This window comes from Salvia splendens, chromosome 11 (assembly GCF_004379255.2).
Source record: "Salvia splendens isolate huo1 chromosome 11, SspV2, whole genome shotgun sequence".
Classification (NCBI taxonomy): Eukaryota; Viridiplantae; Streptophyta; class Magnoliopsida; order Lamiales; family Lamiaceae; genus Salvia; species Salvia splendens.
Window position 1 is genome coordinate 6,273,198 of NC_056042.1, and position 12,863 is coordinate 6,286,060.

General features: G+C 37.2%; 1 protein-coding gene across 1 annotated transcript; it reads right to left on the reverse strand.

Annotated features, from left to right (window-relative positions):
* Positions 1–10,154: 10,154 nt before the first annotated feature.
* Positions 10,155–11,581, reverse strand: LOC121754349. The gene is made up of 3 exons (XM_042149725.1): positions 11,042–11,581; positions 10,723–10,951; positions 10,155–10,636 (listed from the first exon to the last, which is right to left on the reverse strand). Exons 1-3 carry the CDS (start codon positions 11,579–11,581, stop codon positions 10,155–10,157), a joined length of 1,251 nt encoding a protein of 416 aa, XP_042005659.1.
* Between the last annotated feature and the right edge of the window lie 1,282 nt (positions 11,582–12,863).

Consider the following 12,863-nt stretch of genomic DNA (forward strand, 5'->3'; position numbering starts at 1 on the left):
AAGTGTCATTCTATAGGCTGACAAAAGTATCATTTTATCAGTTTTATGTCATTTTGTCACGTTAAAGTATCATTTTTCGTCTTATATGCAATTTCTCCAGCTAAATTATCATTTTTATAAGCTAACTGTCATTTTATCCGCTTAGATTATCATTTTATAAGGTAAAAGTATCATTTTATTAAACAAAAATGTCATTTTATACACCAAAAATATCAATCATTCTATCGGCTGAAAGTATCATTCTATCTGCTGAAAGTATCATTTTATAGGCTGAAAGTATCATTCTATCGGGCAAAAGTATCATTTTATCAGTTTTTTGTCATTTTGTCACGTTAAAGTATCATTTTTCAGCTTATATGCAATTTCTCCAGCTAAATTATCATTTTTATAAGCTAACTGTCATTTTATCCGCTTAGATTATCATTTTATAAGGTAAAAGTATCATTTTATTAAACAAAAAGGTCATTTTATACACCAAAAATACCTATCATTCTATCGGCTGAAAGTATCATTCTATCGGCTGAAAGTATCATTCTATAGGCTGAAAGTATCATTCTATCGGGCAAAAGTATCATTTTATCAGTTTTATGTCATTTTGTCACGTTAAAGTATCATTTTTCAGCTTATATGCAATTTCTCCAGCTAAACTATCATTTTTATAAGCTAACTGTCATTTTATCCGCTTAGATTATTATTTTATAAGGTAAAAGTATCATTTTATTAAACAAAATGTCATTTTATACACAAAAAATATCTATCATTCTATCGGCTGAAAGTATCATTCTTGTCACGACCGCATTTTCTAAGGATAGAAAACACGGTTGATCGTGACTAGGGGAGGATTTAAAGAAGCGGGGAAGAAAGGGGAAAAGCAACACAACTCGACCATAGCTCCAAACAAATGGGAAAAAGCTCGAAATAAAATCAGAGTTTTGAACAAAATAGACTTGAGTCTTTTAAGATGCACAACGGAAGCAAATGAACGCGGTTCCATGTATGAAGACATGAACCTCCGAGAGTCAAAATCTGACCGAATTAAATGTCTTGTCTCAATAGCACTTCCCCCACCACTTCGCTGCTCAACCTGCACATTTAGAAATATATGCAGGGCAGAGTACAAAAGTACTCAGTGAACACATTGCCGAAAATACAAGTATACATTTGAAAATATTGTCAAACCATCATCACAGTAACACTCGGGGGTGTTTATTGAAAAGGCCCGAGCTTACTAAAAAGATTCATATTGGGCCATTTTTCCTGTACTTAGCCATATCTGCTCACATTGTGCCGTCGAGATGGTGTTCTCGCCCGGTCACCTTCTCTGCCCATCATGTCAGAGGATTCCATGTGCCGGGAAGGTGGCCACCTTCCTCGGTCACCTTCTCTGCTGTTCACGGTCAGAGGTTCCCAGTAGGGACACCACCCTACCAGGACTCAAAATCGAATCGATTCACATATATCATCATTCATAAGTCACTTGGCCATAGCCAAACAGATAGGCATCATACACAAAACATTTATGGCAAGACAACATCTTAAAAAAAATCACGAACATGTGTTCGTGTTATCACAAAATACAATTTGTATTTTTCGTATAAGAAAGCTCACCTTGATCGTTTGGTTTTCCTTAACTTGAATCTTTTGTTCCGACTTTACTTGCGAAGGTAACCTTTTTGAAAAGTTCATAATATAATAATACACTAATTAGACTCAAGGACAAAACTACTTAAATTAGAATGCATGCCTCATAATAAATCTCATTTTTCTTACTTCACTTATCTTTAAGAAATTTCATAAACTCACATATTAATTAATGCGTGTTCATCCACTATTTTCGGGCATCGACTAAATTGGATCTATTTATCTTTTACTTTGAAAATTAATTCCAAGATCCATTATTTTAGTTTAATTACATCATTTGAAGAAATCATAAAACAATAATTAAAGTAAACATTAATTAAATCTTATTTTAAAACTATGGCTAAAAAATACTAGATTTGCTCCCAAAAGATATTATTTTCTACTAGATGAAGGCCCTCTTTCATTTTCAGCCCAAATATAAATAATTTCGGAATTGGGCTTCCCTCTATTAAAACAGCCTTCATGAATTAACAAATTTGGGCTTATCTTATTTCCTCACTCCCTAGCCCAAGTATGAAAATTAGCATAAGTAAATAAAAACACTAGCCCAACCATTAAGCCCATTTAAAGAAAACCTATGTTATAATACCCAAGTCTTCTTCTTCCTCCCCCATTCACCAAAATGAACACTCTCCCCCCCCCCTCACACATTGTCGCCGCTGCCAGCCTCATCCGGTGCCGCCGTCACGCCGCCGTCGCCTCTGGCGGTGGTCCTTCCTCCTCCTCCTCCTCCTCCTCCTCCTCCTCCTTCTCTCTTTCTCCCTTCTCTCCCTCTCTCTAGCCCTCTCTCTACCGATCTGCCGCCCTCTCTCTCCCGATCCGCCGCCGCCGCGGATCTGCCTCCGTTGCCTCCTTCCTCTCCTCTTCCTTCTTTCTCTCCCTCGGCTCCCTCTTTCTCTCTCGGATCTGCCACCGCCGCCGCCGCCACTGTGCATGCACAGGCGGTGGCTTCGGCCTCCTCCACGCCTCGAGCCGCCGGAGCAGTTTCTCGGCTCCACTCCAGCCCCGGCCTCCGCCTCCTCGCCGAACTCCCGGAAGGTAAAAATTTAAATTTCTTTCTCTTTTTTTTTTCTATTTCCTGTTTGTTTTATTTTCTAAGATTTAATTTTTTTTTGATTTAGAAGTTATGGTGTTTCAAACATGTAGATTTGTGAAGGTGATAAATCAGTGACGCACAGGGGGTGTGGGGCTGTCGCAGTTGGCGACGGCGTGCCGAAACCAGACGCCGGAATTCTTGCAAATTCATATTCTTGAGATAAGTTCCTAACTTGTGCTTACTATAGTTGTAGAGCTTATATTATCTATTTTATGAATTAGATGAATTTGAACAGTTGTCTAGCTACTAAAAAGATTTGATGGTAAAATCATGTTGAACTTTTGTTTGATGTTAATTTCAATTAGGCTTTCTATTTTCAAATTATACATGCATGCTTGTACCTATACGAAGGAAAAGAAAGGCTTTACTTTTACCTTGGGAATAAAGTGGTGATGGATTGTTGGGTTGGACTCTCTATAATTATCTGCACTGCAATATCCCATCTCTCGCTCCTAATCTCCCATTCGAAATATGTGTGTGTGTGTGAAGAGAAATTTTGAGATGTTTGACAGTGATGGTTGGTTGGTAAATATGTGTGTGTGTATAGGAGTATAACAAGTGGTCTGACAAAATCACCCAAATATTCTTCTGTGAGAGAAAATGAAGATTACCCTGACATCTCACTTAATGCAGCATTAATTGCCGCTGTCGAAAAAAATCTGATCGAGTTTATCTAATCCTTTCTTTATGTTTAATCTCTTTTGTTATATTATTTGTATATTTATTATTTAATTTGGTGCAGGAAGGAACTCGATTCCAGCTCGTGACTGTCCGCGTTAAAGTACTCGTTTTCTTAAAACATACGCTGTGTAAATTAAATTTTGTTGGACTTTTGTTGGATGTATCGGACATTAAAATTTTGATTACGGGACTTTATTTATTTATTTAAATTTATTATCTTCAAATAGGTGTAATATATTTACGTGTTCTATTTACTTGCCTAACATCAAAACGAACAACGCCGAAAATCTATCGTAGCTCGGATTTAATCGCATAAAAGTTACTTATATAGATAATCAAGCTAATAATATTATTTCTAATAAAATTGGTTTAGCGGGTTGTTACATACTACCCATCTTAAAAGAAATTTCGTCCCGAAATTTAGGAAGTATTTAGATAAAAAGCTTGGGATATTTCTCCTTCGTTTTGTCTTCTATATCCCATGTTGCCTCTTCCTTTGATAGGAACTGAATTTGGGATTCCAAGAGAAGTATTCGAATCATTCTTGCTTTGGGTAGGCTCCAAGGTAACCATGAATTATAATTATTTCAATTATGTGAGTGTTTGGTTCACCACAAACTTTCACCAGTAGCTTGCAACAAAGGTTTTCATGAAGTGCAAAAACTAAGCTCAATTGGGCTCATTATGCTTACTCCCAGAAAAGAAAAGATGCAACTTCAAAGGGGTTGAGCTATATCCATAGAGCTTGGGAATTTTATTGTGGGAATCAATTGTGAAAGTGAGGGTATGATGAATAGAATGTAGATGTCAATAATAGGTTGCCAATAATATAATCAAAATAAACAGTGAAGTAGAAAAGTTTCAAGTATCCTCAGATGATAATAGGAAGACCTGAGATGGTTGGTTCCAAATGGATTTGAAAAGAATAGGAAAAACAAACAATTGCAATTTGCTCGACAACACTGTGATAAAAGATCATATCAACGAAATTTTTAGAGTTTATAAGCAGTTCAGGGAAACTAACTAATAAAGAGGGCAACAAGAGGAAACTAGCCAAGGGAGAAGCAATGTGCCAGCTTTAACACGGAGTTTGCATAAAAGCTCCAATCAAGAGACAACAATCATATTTGAATTCAGAAGATGAGAGTACTCATGTAAAACAAAGAGCTTGTCAATAAGTATGTCTGAAAACACAAAATGTCAAATTCAAAGGTTTAAGGTCTCACCAGATGGCTGCTCAAATATAATGAGACTGAAAATGATTGGTCTCAAGTGGATTTGAGAAGAGGAATAACAAGCAACTACCCTTTTGGGTCAACAATATCGTGATACTATATCACGTTAACGAATTCACAAAGTTTACAACCAAATCACAGAAATTAACTAATAGAGAAGACAATCAGAGCAACTAGTTCAGGGAGAGAGCAAATTACTTTAGACTTGACGTTGCTAAAGAGCTTAAAGCATGATGAAATAATTATAGTGGGATTAAGAAGATGTGACTATTCTTTATAAATTAATGAGTGTCAGCAAGAACATTTGAAAACACTAAAGGTCTACTAATGATCTTTGAAGAATATTATCATTGAAGAGATAATAATTCAGGGAAACATGTTCATTCTGAAGGCTATAAATAAAGCCGCTCCGAGTATATGAGTTTGGTGGCAAGAATTCAGAGAGTCAACAGAATGAGTAAAGAAGGACCGTAGTCACTGGAGGTTATCAGAAAACATGAGGGAGCAAGCTCAAAACTGAAAGTGATTCACAACCTTGACATAGAAGAGGGAAAATAATGACACATTACCTTGCAAAAGAAGTCATTTAATATCTTAATTCAACAAAAACTATTTTGATCAGGGGGATGCGAGGAAATGGAATTCATAGGAACCCAAGTAAGCGCTGCTGATGAATCTTCTTGGTTAACTACAACGGTGATACTCCCTTGTTTAACTATTTATAGAGAATGGTAAATGGGTTATGGGAAACTTTGGTCACAAGCTACTTGCACCTTATGATCACATCAGATGACCATATGTGGGGATTATGACTCTTTGGTACTCCCTGTTCGTCATAACGCTCATCCTCGTAACACGTCGTTTCTGTTTACTTCTCCTGTAAAGCTAGATTGTTTGTTTACATTGTAATCATATTCTCTTACTATGTATGTGTACATTGCTTAGTTGGATCAAAGGTATGATCATTTGGAGTGATAGGATTGTCAGGAAAGACAATGGCTAACCCAGATTATTTGCGTCATTGGGTCGTAGAAAATGGCATCCAACCTCTATCATTTTTCTAGAAACATCGTTTCGTTCTATGTTGGATTACTTTTCTCGTAACGAAATTTCTTTCTTATCGCGTGCTTTCTTTTCGTCGCTCGGGAAAGCGAGAAATGTTCATACTGTACTTCTAAGTTTGAGTTCATATTGTGTTCTAAAAGGAACGCATAACTAAGTATTCTAAGTTCTTGGAACTTTCGATTTCCTCATACTAGCAACATGATTCAATGCCTAACTCAAAAAGAGATATCATTTCACAAACTCAAAAAGAGACATCCTTTCAACAATTGGTACCAGACTCATATACTCTATACTTTCATATTTCAATACATTTTTCCATTAAGGAAAGTTACTTCTTTTATTCATACATTCACAGTCTTTAGCCAAGAAAAGACATACTAACTCTTTCTTTAAGCACACTACCAAATCAAGAAACATCAACTCTTTCTTTAAACTCGTATTTTCATCTTTTCACTCAAATTAACTGCATGAGTTATTTCTCCATTTCAAACTTTCAAACATCTTGACTTTCTTTTGAAAAAAAAGTTACCTTTTTCCTCGTTGAGCGCGATTGGTGGGAGTGCTAAGAGCATTTTCATCGATTAGACAGTCTAGTGGAACAAGGCTAGACCAAAGATTTTCAAAGAAGACTCTCGGGTTCAGAGCGAGAAAGAATGCTCTGATACCACTCTGTCACGACCGCATTTTCTAAGGATAGAAAACACGGTTGATCGCGACTAGGGGAGGATTTAAAGAAGCGGGGAAGAAAGGGGAAAAGCAACACAACTCGACCATAGCTCCAAACAAATGGGAAAAAGCTCGAAATAAAATCAGAGTTTTGAACAAAATAGACTTGAGTCTTTTAAGATGCACAACGGAAGCAAATGAACGCGGTTCCATGTATGAAGACATGAACCTCCGAGAGTCAAAATCTGACCGAATTAAATGTCTTGTCTCAATAGCACTTCCCCCACCACTTCGCTGCTCAACCTGCATATTTAGAAATATATGCAGGGCTGAGTACAAAAGTACTCAGTGAACACATTGCCGAAAATACAAGTATACATTTGAAAATATTGTCAAACCATCATCACAGTAACACTCGGGGGTGTTTATTGAAAAGGCCCGAGCTTACTAAAAAGATTCATATTGGGCCCTTTTTCCTGTACTTAGCCATATCTGCTCACATTGTGCCGTCGAGATGGTGTTCTCGCACGGTCACCTTCTCTGCCCATCATGTCAGAGGATTCCATGTGCCGGGAAGGTGGCCACCTTCCTCGGTCACCTTCTCTGCCGTTCACGGTCAGAGGTTCCCAGTAGGGACACCACCCTACCAGGACTCAAAATCGAATCGATTCACATATATCATCATTCATAAGTCACTTGGCCTTAGCCAAACAGATAGGCATCATACACAAAACATTTATGGCAAGACAACATCTTAAAAAAAATCACGAACATGTGTTCGTGTTATCACAAAATACAATTTGTATTTTTCGTATAAGAAAGCTCACCTTGATCGTTTAGTTTTCCTTAACTTGAATCTTTTGTTCCGACTTTACTTGCGAAGGTAACCTTTTTGAAAAGTTCATAATATAATAATACACTAATTAGACTCAAGGACAAAACTACTTAAATTAGAATGCATGCCTCATAATAAATCTCATTTTTCTTACTTCACTTATCTTTAAGAAATTTCACAAACTCACATATTAATTAATGCGTGTTCATCCACTATTTTCGGGCATCGACTAAATTGGATCTATTTATCTTTTACTTTGAAAATTAATTCCAAGATCCATTATTTTAGTTTAATTACATCATTTGAAGAAATCATAAAACAATAATTAAAGTAAACATTAATGAAATCTTATTTTAAAACTATGGCTAAAAAATACTAGATTTGCTCCCAAAAGATATTATTTTCTACTAGATGAAGGCCCTCTTTTATTTTCAGCCCAAACATAAATAATTTCGGAATTGGGCTTCCCTCTATTAAAACAGCCTTCATGAATTAACAAATTTGGGCTTATCTTATTTCCTCACTCCCTAGCCCAAGTATGAAAATTAGCATAAGTAAATAAAAACACTAGCCCAACCATTAAGCCCATTTAAAGAAAACCTATGTTATAATACCCAAGTCTTCTTCTTCCTCCCCCATTCACCAAAATGAACACTCTCCCCCCCCCTCACACATTGTCGCCGCTGCCAGCCTCATCCGGTGCCGCCGTCGCGCCGCCGTCGCCTCTGGCGGTGGTCCTTCCTCCTCCTCCTCCTCCTCCTCCTCCTCCTCCTTCTCTCTTTCTCCCTTCTCTCCCTCTCTCTAGCCCTCTCTCTACCGATCTGCCGCCCTCTCTCTCCCGATCCGCCGCCGCCGCGGATCTGCCTCCGTTGCCTCCTTCCTCTCCTCTTCCTTCTTTCTCTCCCTCGGCTCCCTCTTTCTCTCTCGGATCTGCCTCCGCCGCCGCCGCCACTGTGCATGCACAGGCGGTGGCTTCGGCCTCCTCCACGCCTCGAGCCGCCGGAGCAGTTTCTCGGCGCCACTCCAGCCCCGGCCTCCGCCTCCTCGCCGAACTCCCGGAAGGTAAAAATTTAAATTTCTTTCTCTTCTTTTTTTTCTATTTCCTGTTTGTTTTATTTTCTAAGATTTAATTTTTTTTTTGATTTAGAAGTTATGGTGTTTCAAACATGTAGATTTGTGAAGGTGATAAATTAGTGACGCACATGGGGTGTGGGGCTGTCGCCGTTGGCGACGGCGTGCCGAAACCAGACGCCGGAATTCTTGCAAATTCACATTCTTGAGATAAGTTCCTAACTTGTGCTTACTATAGTTGTAGAGCTTATATTATCTATTTTATGAATTAGATGAATTTGAACAATTGTCTAGCTACTAAAAAGATTTGATGGTAAAATCATGTTGAACTTTTGTTTGATGTTAATTTCAATTAGGCTTTCTATTTTCAAATTATACATGCATGCTTGTACCTATACGAAGGAAAAGAAAGGCTTTACTTTTACCTTGGGAATAAAGTGGTGATGGATTGTTGGGTTGGACTCTCTATAATTATCTGCACTGCAATATCCCATCTCTCGCTCCTAATCTCCCATTCGAAATATGTGTGTGTGTGTGAAGAGAAATTTTGAGATGTTTGACAGTGATGGTTGGTTGGTAAATACGTGTGTGTGTATAGGAGTATAACAAGTGGTCTGACAAAATCACCCAAATATTCTTTTGTGAGAGAAAATGAAGATTACCCTGACATCTCACTTAATGCAGCATTAATTGCTGCTGTCGAAAAAAATCTGATCGAGTTTATCTAATCCTTTCTTTATGTTTAATCTCTTTTGTTATATTATTTGTATATTTATTATTTAATTTGGTGCAGGAAGGAACTCGATTCCAGCTCGTGACTGTCCGCGTTAAAGTACTCGTTTTCTTAAAACATACGCTGTGTAAATTAAATTTTGTTGGACTTTTGTTGGATGTATCGGACATTAAAATTTTGATTACGGGACTTTATTTATTTATTTAAATTTATTATCTTCATATAGGTGTAATATATTTACGTGTTCTATTTACTTGCCTAACATCAAAACAAACAACGCCGAAAATCTATCGTAGCTCGGATTTAATCGCATAAAAGTTACTTATATAGATAATCAAGCTAATAATATTATTTCTAATAAAATTGGTTTAGCGGGTTGTTACAATTCTATCGGCTGAAAGTATCATTCTATAGGCTGAAAGTATCATTTTATCGGGCAAAAGTATCATTTTATCAGTTTTATGTCATTTTGTCACGTTAAAGTATCATTTTTCAGCTTATATGCTATTTCTTTCAGCTTATAATATTTTGTGTTAGTTGTAGTTTTAGTTTATTTTATTATTTGATTTGATTAGCCGTGAGTTTAGATATGGTATTACTTATTTTGCATTATATATATTATTATTTATTATGTAGATTACTTATTTTAAAGTAGTAAATCTATTCAATAGCTTTACAATTTATGCTTACATGTACGATCCACTCATCAATATGTCCAGAAAATATATAATGATTCTTTCATCCATTCCCTAAAAAAATTTCAAAGTTTGTATTAACATTCATCTAACAAAGTAACTAACTCTATGAAACATCAAGCTTCTTGAATTTAATTTTTGCCTTACATCTTATACACATCATCAACTATAATTTTAACTATAATTTTCCATTATTACACTGTAAGTAGATCTGTTTTGGTAGTATATCTTATTTGCATAACACTTCCAACTATATATAATTATATTTTAGTGATCAAAATAAAAATAACATAGGCAAGAAAATGATGGACATGGTTCATCAAAGTCATTTATAAAATAATGAAATGAAAGCTCGTAATCAGCGATTACCAAGTACTAATGGTTTGAAGATAAAACAAATTGCACAACCTTGCAGAGTACTAAACTACTAGCTAAGCTACGCATTATTCCACATAAACTCGGCTATCTCTGTCCTGGTCTGGTTCCACGATGGAGTAGATTCAACTGCATCTACATACTCCACGGCATCTCCTTCCGCCCCTGCTGAAATGTCCCCATTTATATCTTCAAGGTCTTCAAGGTTCACATTTGCATCACTAAGTTCCAACTCAACTGGATCAACTTGCATTTGGCTCCGAATGAAATTGTGCAGAATGAAGCATGCCATTATGAGACGCGTTTGTATTGTGATCGGGTAGAAGCTGGCACTGCGTAATATCCCCCACCTCATCTTCAATACTGCAAAAGCACGTTCGATGATATTCCGCGCCATGGTGTGCCTCATGTTAAACATTTCTGTAGGGTTTTGGGACTTATGCGCAGAAGGTCCCCACTCCTTCAAGTGATACCGCACCCCTTTGAATGGTGTGAGGAATCCTTCGCTGTTTGCATATCCATTATCACACAAGTAATAACAGCCTGCGCGTGAAAAAATGAGAGATATCAGTTACTAACAATTGTCCATTACCGCATAAAGATCGCAGAGTGCAGCATAGATGTCGTACCTTTAGGGACTCGTAGTTTGTCAACTTCCCGTGTGACAGCATCGCGTAGAACACGAGAGTCACCTGCTGATCCCTCCCAACCAGTTAGGACGTAGACAAATCGCATAAAACGATCACAGACAGCCAAAGTATTAGTAGCGATGTGGCCCTTTCGTGTTCTATACCGTGGTGCATCACCAACATTAACACGGACATCGATATATGTTCCATCCAATGCCCCTAGACAACCCTAATAAAATACGAACAGCCAAGTCAATCTAAATTTAGTTATGAAATGCATTTCTGGAAAATAAATTCAGTGACGTTTTGATGAAAATACCTTGAACCATTTCCACCGGGGGTCGTCGCAATCGTCGTCCACGGGCGTGGGTTTAGCCATGAATACCTCATGAAGACCAATCACCCCTCTTAACACCTCATGAATATATCGAGAAATAGTCTGTCCGGATCGCAAATACTCAAACCCTATTATCCGATTCTTTTTGTGATGAGCGAGGATGCTTAAGAGCATAGACACTTGCTCCTCAACGCTTACAAATTTTCGATCTTTCAAACCCATGCGTTCACGTAGTAGTAGACACAGCCGTCCAAAGCAGTTACGGTCCATCCAGAGATTGTTCACACAGTCCGTGTCAGTTAAACGTATTAGCCTATCCATACGCCGAATTTGCTCCGGTATCTTCCACAACAAGTCAGTAACCATGGTTGTATCATCTTCGTCATCACTACTCCTCCGCCGAGTAAAATACTCAGCCAAACTGAGCAGAAGAAAAGATTGTTGGCGCTGCCGACGGACCAAATCTTCAACTACAACCAATACATTTTCAATCTCCTTTCGTTTTTTATTTTCCCTGTCCATGCCTCTACACAATTGAAACACAGAGCAACCAACAACACTTAAGCATAACTACTTGCATTCATTTGTAACTGTTAGCTTATGCCTTTTATCTATTGGGAGATTCTCATCAAAATTCGAAGTCCTAAAAAATGAAATTTACCACATATTATACACTGCGACTAATCAAACCGCTTTAATGAACATACATTACGCAAACATACTGAGTTATCAACCTTCAAAACATCTTCCTACTAGTCAAATTTTCCCATTCAACCAAGATACAAACCAGATCGGAAAAAATTGCTAATGAAAACGGAAAAATTATTCATTTTATGTACAAATCACAAATAGACATCAAAAACGGGAATAACATAATAGAATTTAGTAACAATCCTAATTACAATTGAACTGTAGAACCTGTACCAAATAAAACACCATATAATTCAAATCTAATCTCATTTGCATGTCTAATCAAATTGGGGGTCATTCATAGATGTTGCAGACAACAACCATCTACCCACGACGGAGAGCGTCGAGCTCGAATGTCTACGCAACAACAAAAATGGTTGGATTTACTGACCTGTATGGAGTTTTCTTTGCAGCTATGACGTATTTGCTGCGTTTTTGCAGTGGCCTTCGAGCAACAATGAGGATGGAGAGAGAGGGTAAAAGGGGAAGAAGAGGGGGAGTCTTTTTCAAACAATGAAACTCTGTCTCACTAAACCTTCTTTTTTGGGGGTTAGAGTTACCAATTGAATATGTGTAGCTAACATTAATTTCAAACGGGCCGTGTTTTTTCAAACGGGCTTGATAAAAAACAACAAATGCAAACAAACGATGGTTAGAAAGGTCCACGTCAGCATTTTCCATCCTTTTCCTACTCTACTCATCTAATCAAACGAGCCCTTAGTGAGTTTCTTTGGTCAAAACTTTTTACGAGAAAACAAGTACCCCTCAGGGATTTAACAAATTGATATTTAAATAGTTAAAGTGGAGAGAGTAAAATATGAAAGAGAGAAAAGTAAAGGAGTGAAGAGAGAATAAAGTAATTGAGATAATTTTTTGCTAAAAAGGGAAATGACTAACTTATAGTGGGACATCCCAAAAAGGAATACGAGTCGCTTATCTTGGGACGGAGGGAGTAATAAGAAAATTTTATAATTTCTATCGTTATAAAGAAATGTAATTTTCTTTATCCTTCACGTACAAGCAACGTTGTATTATTCGTAAAATTAAACTTACCGGAACTATCAAAATTAATAAAAGAAGATACTAGTATTAATTATCGTTCATAAATTATAGC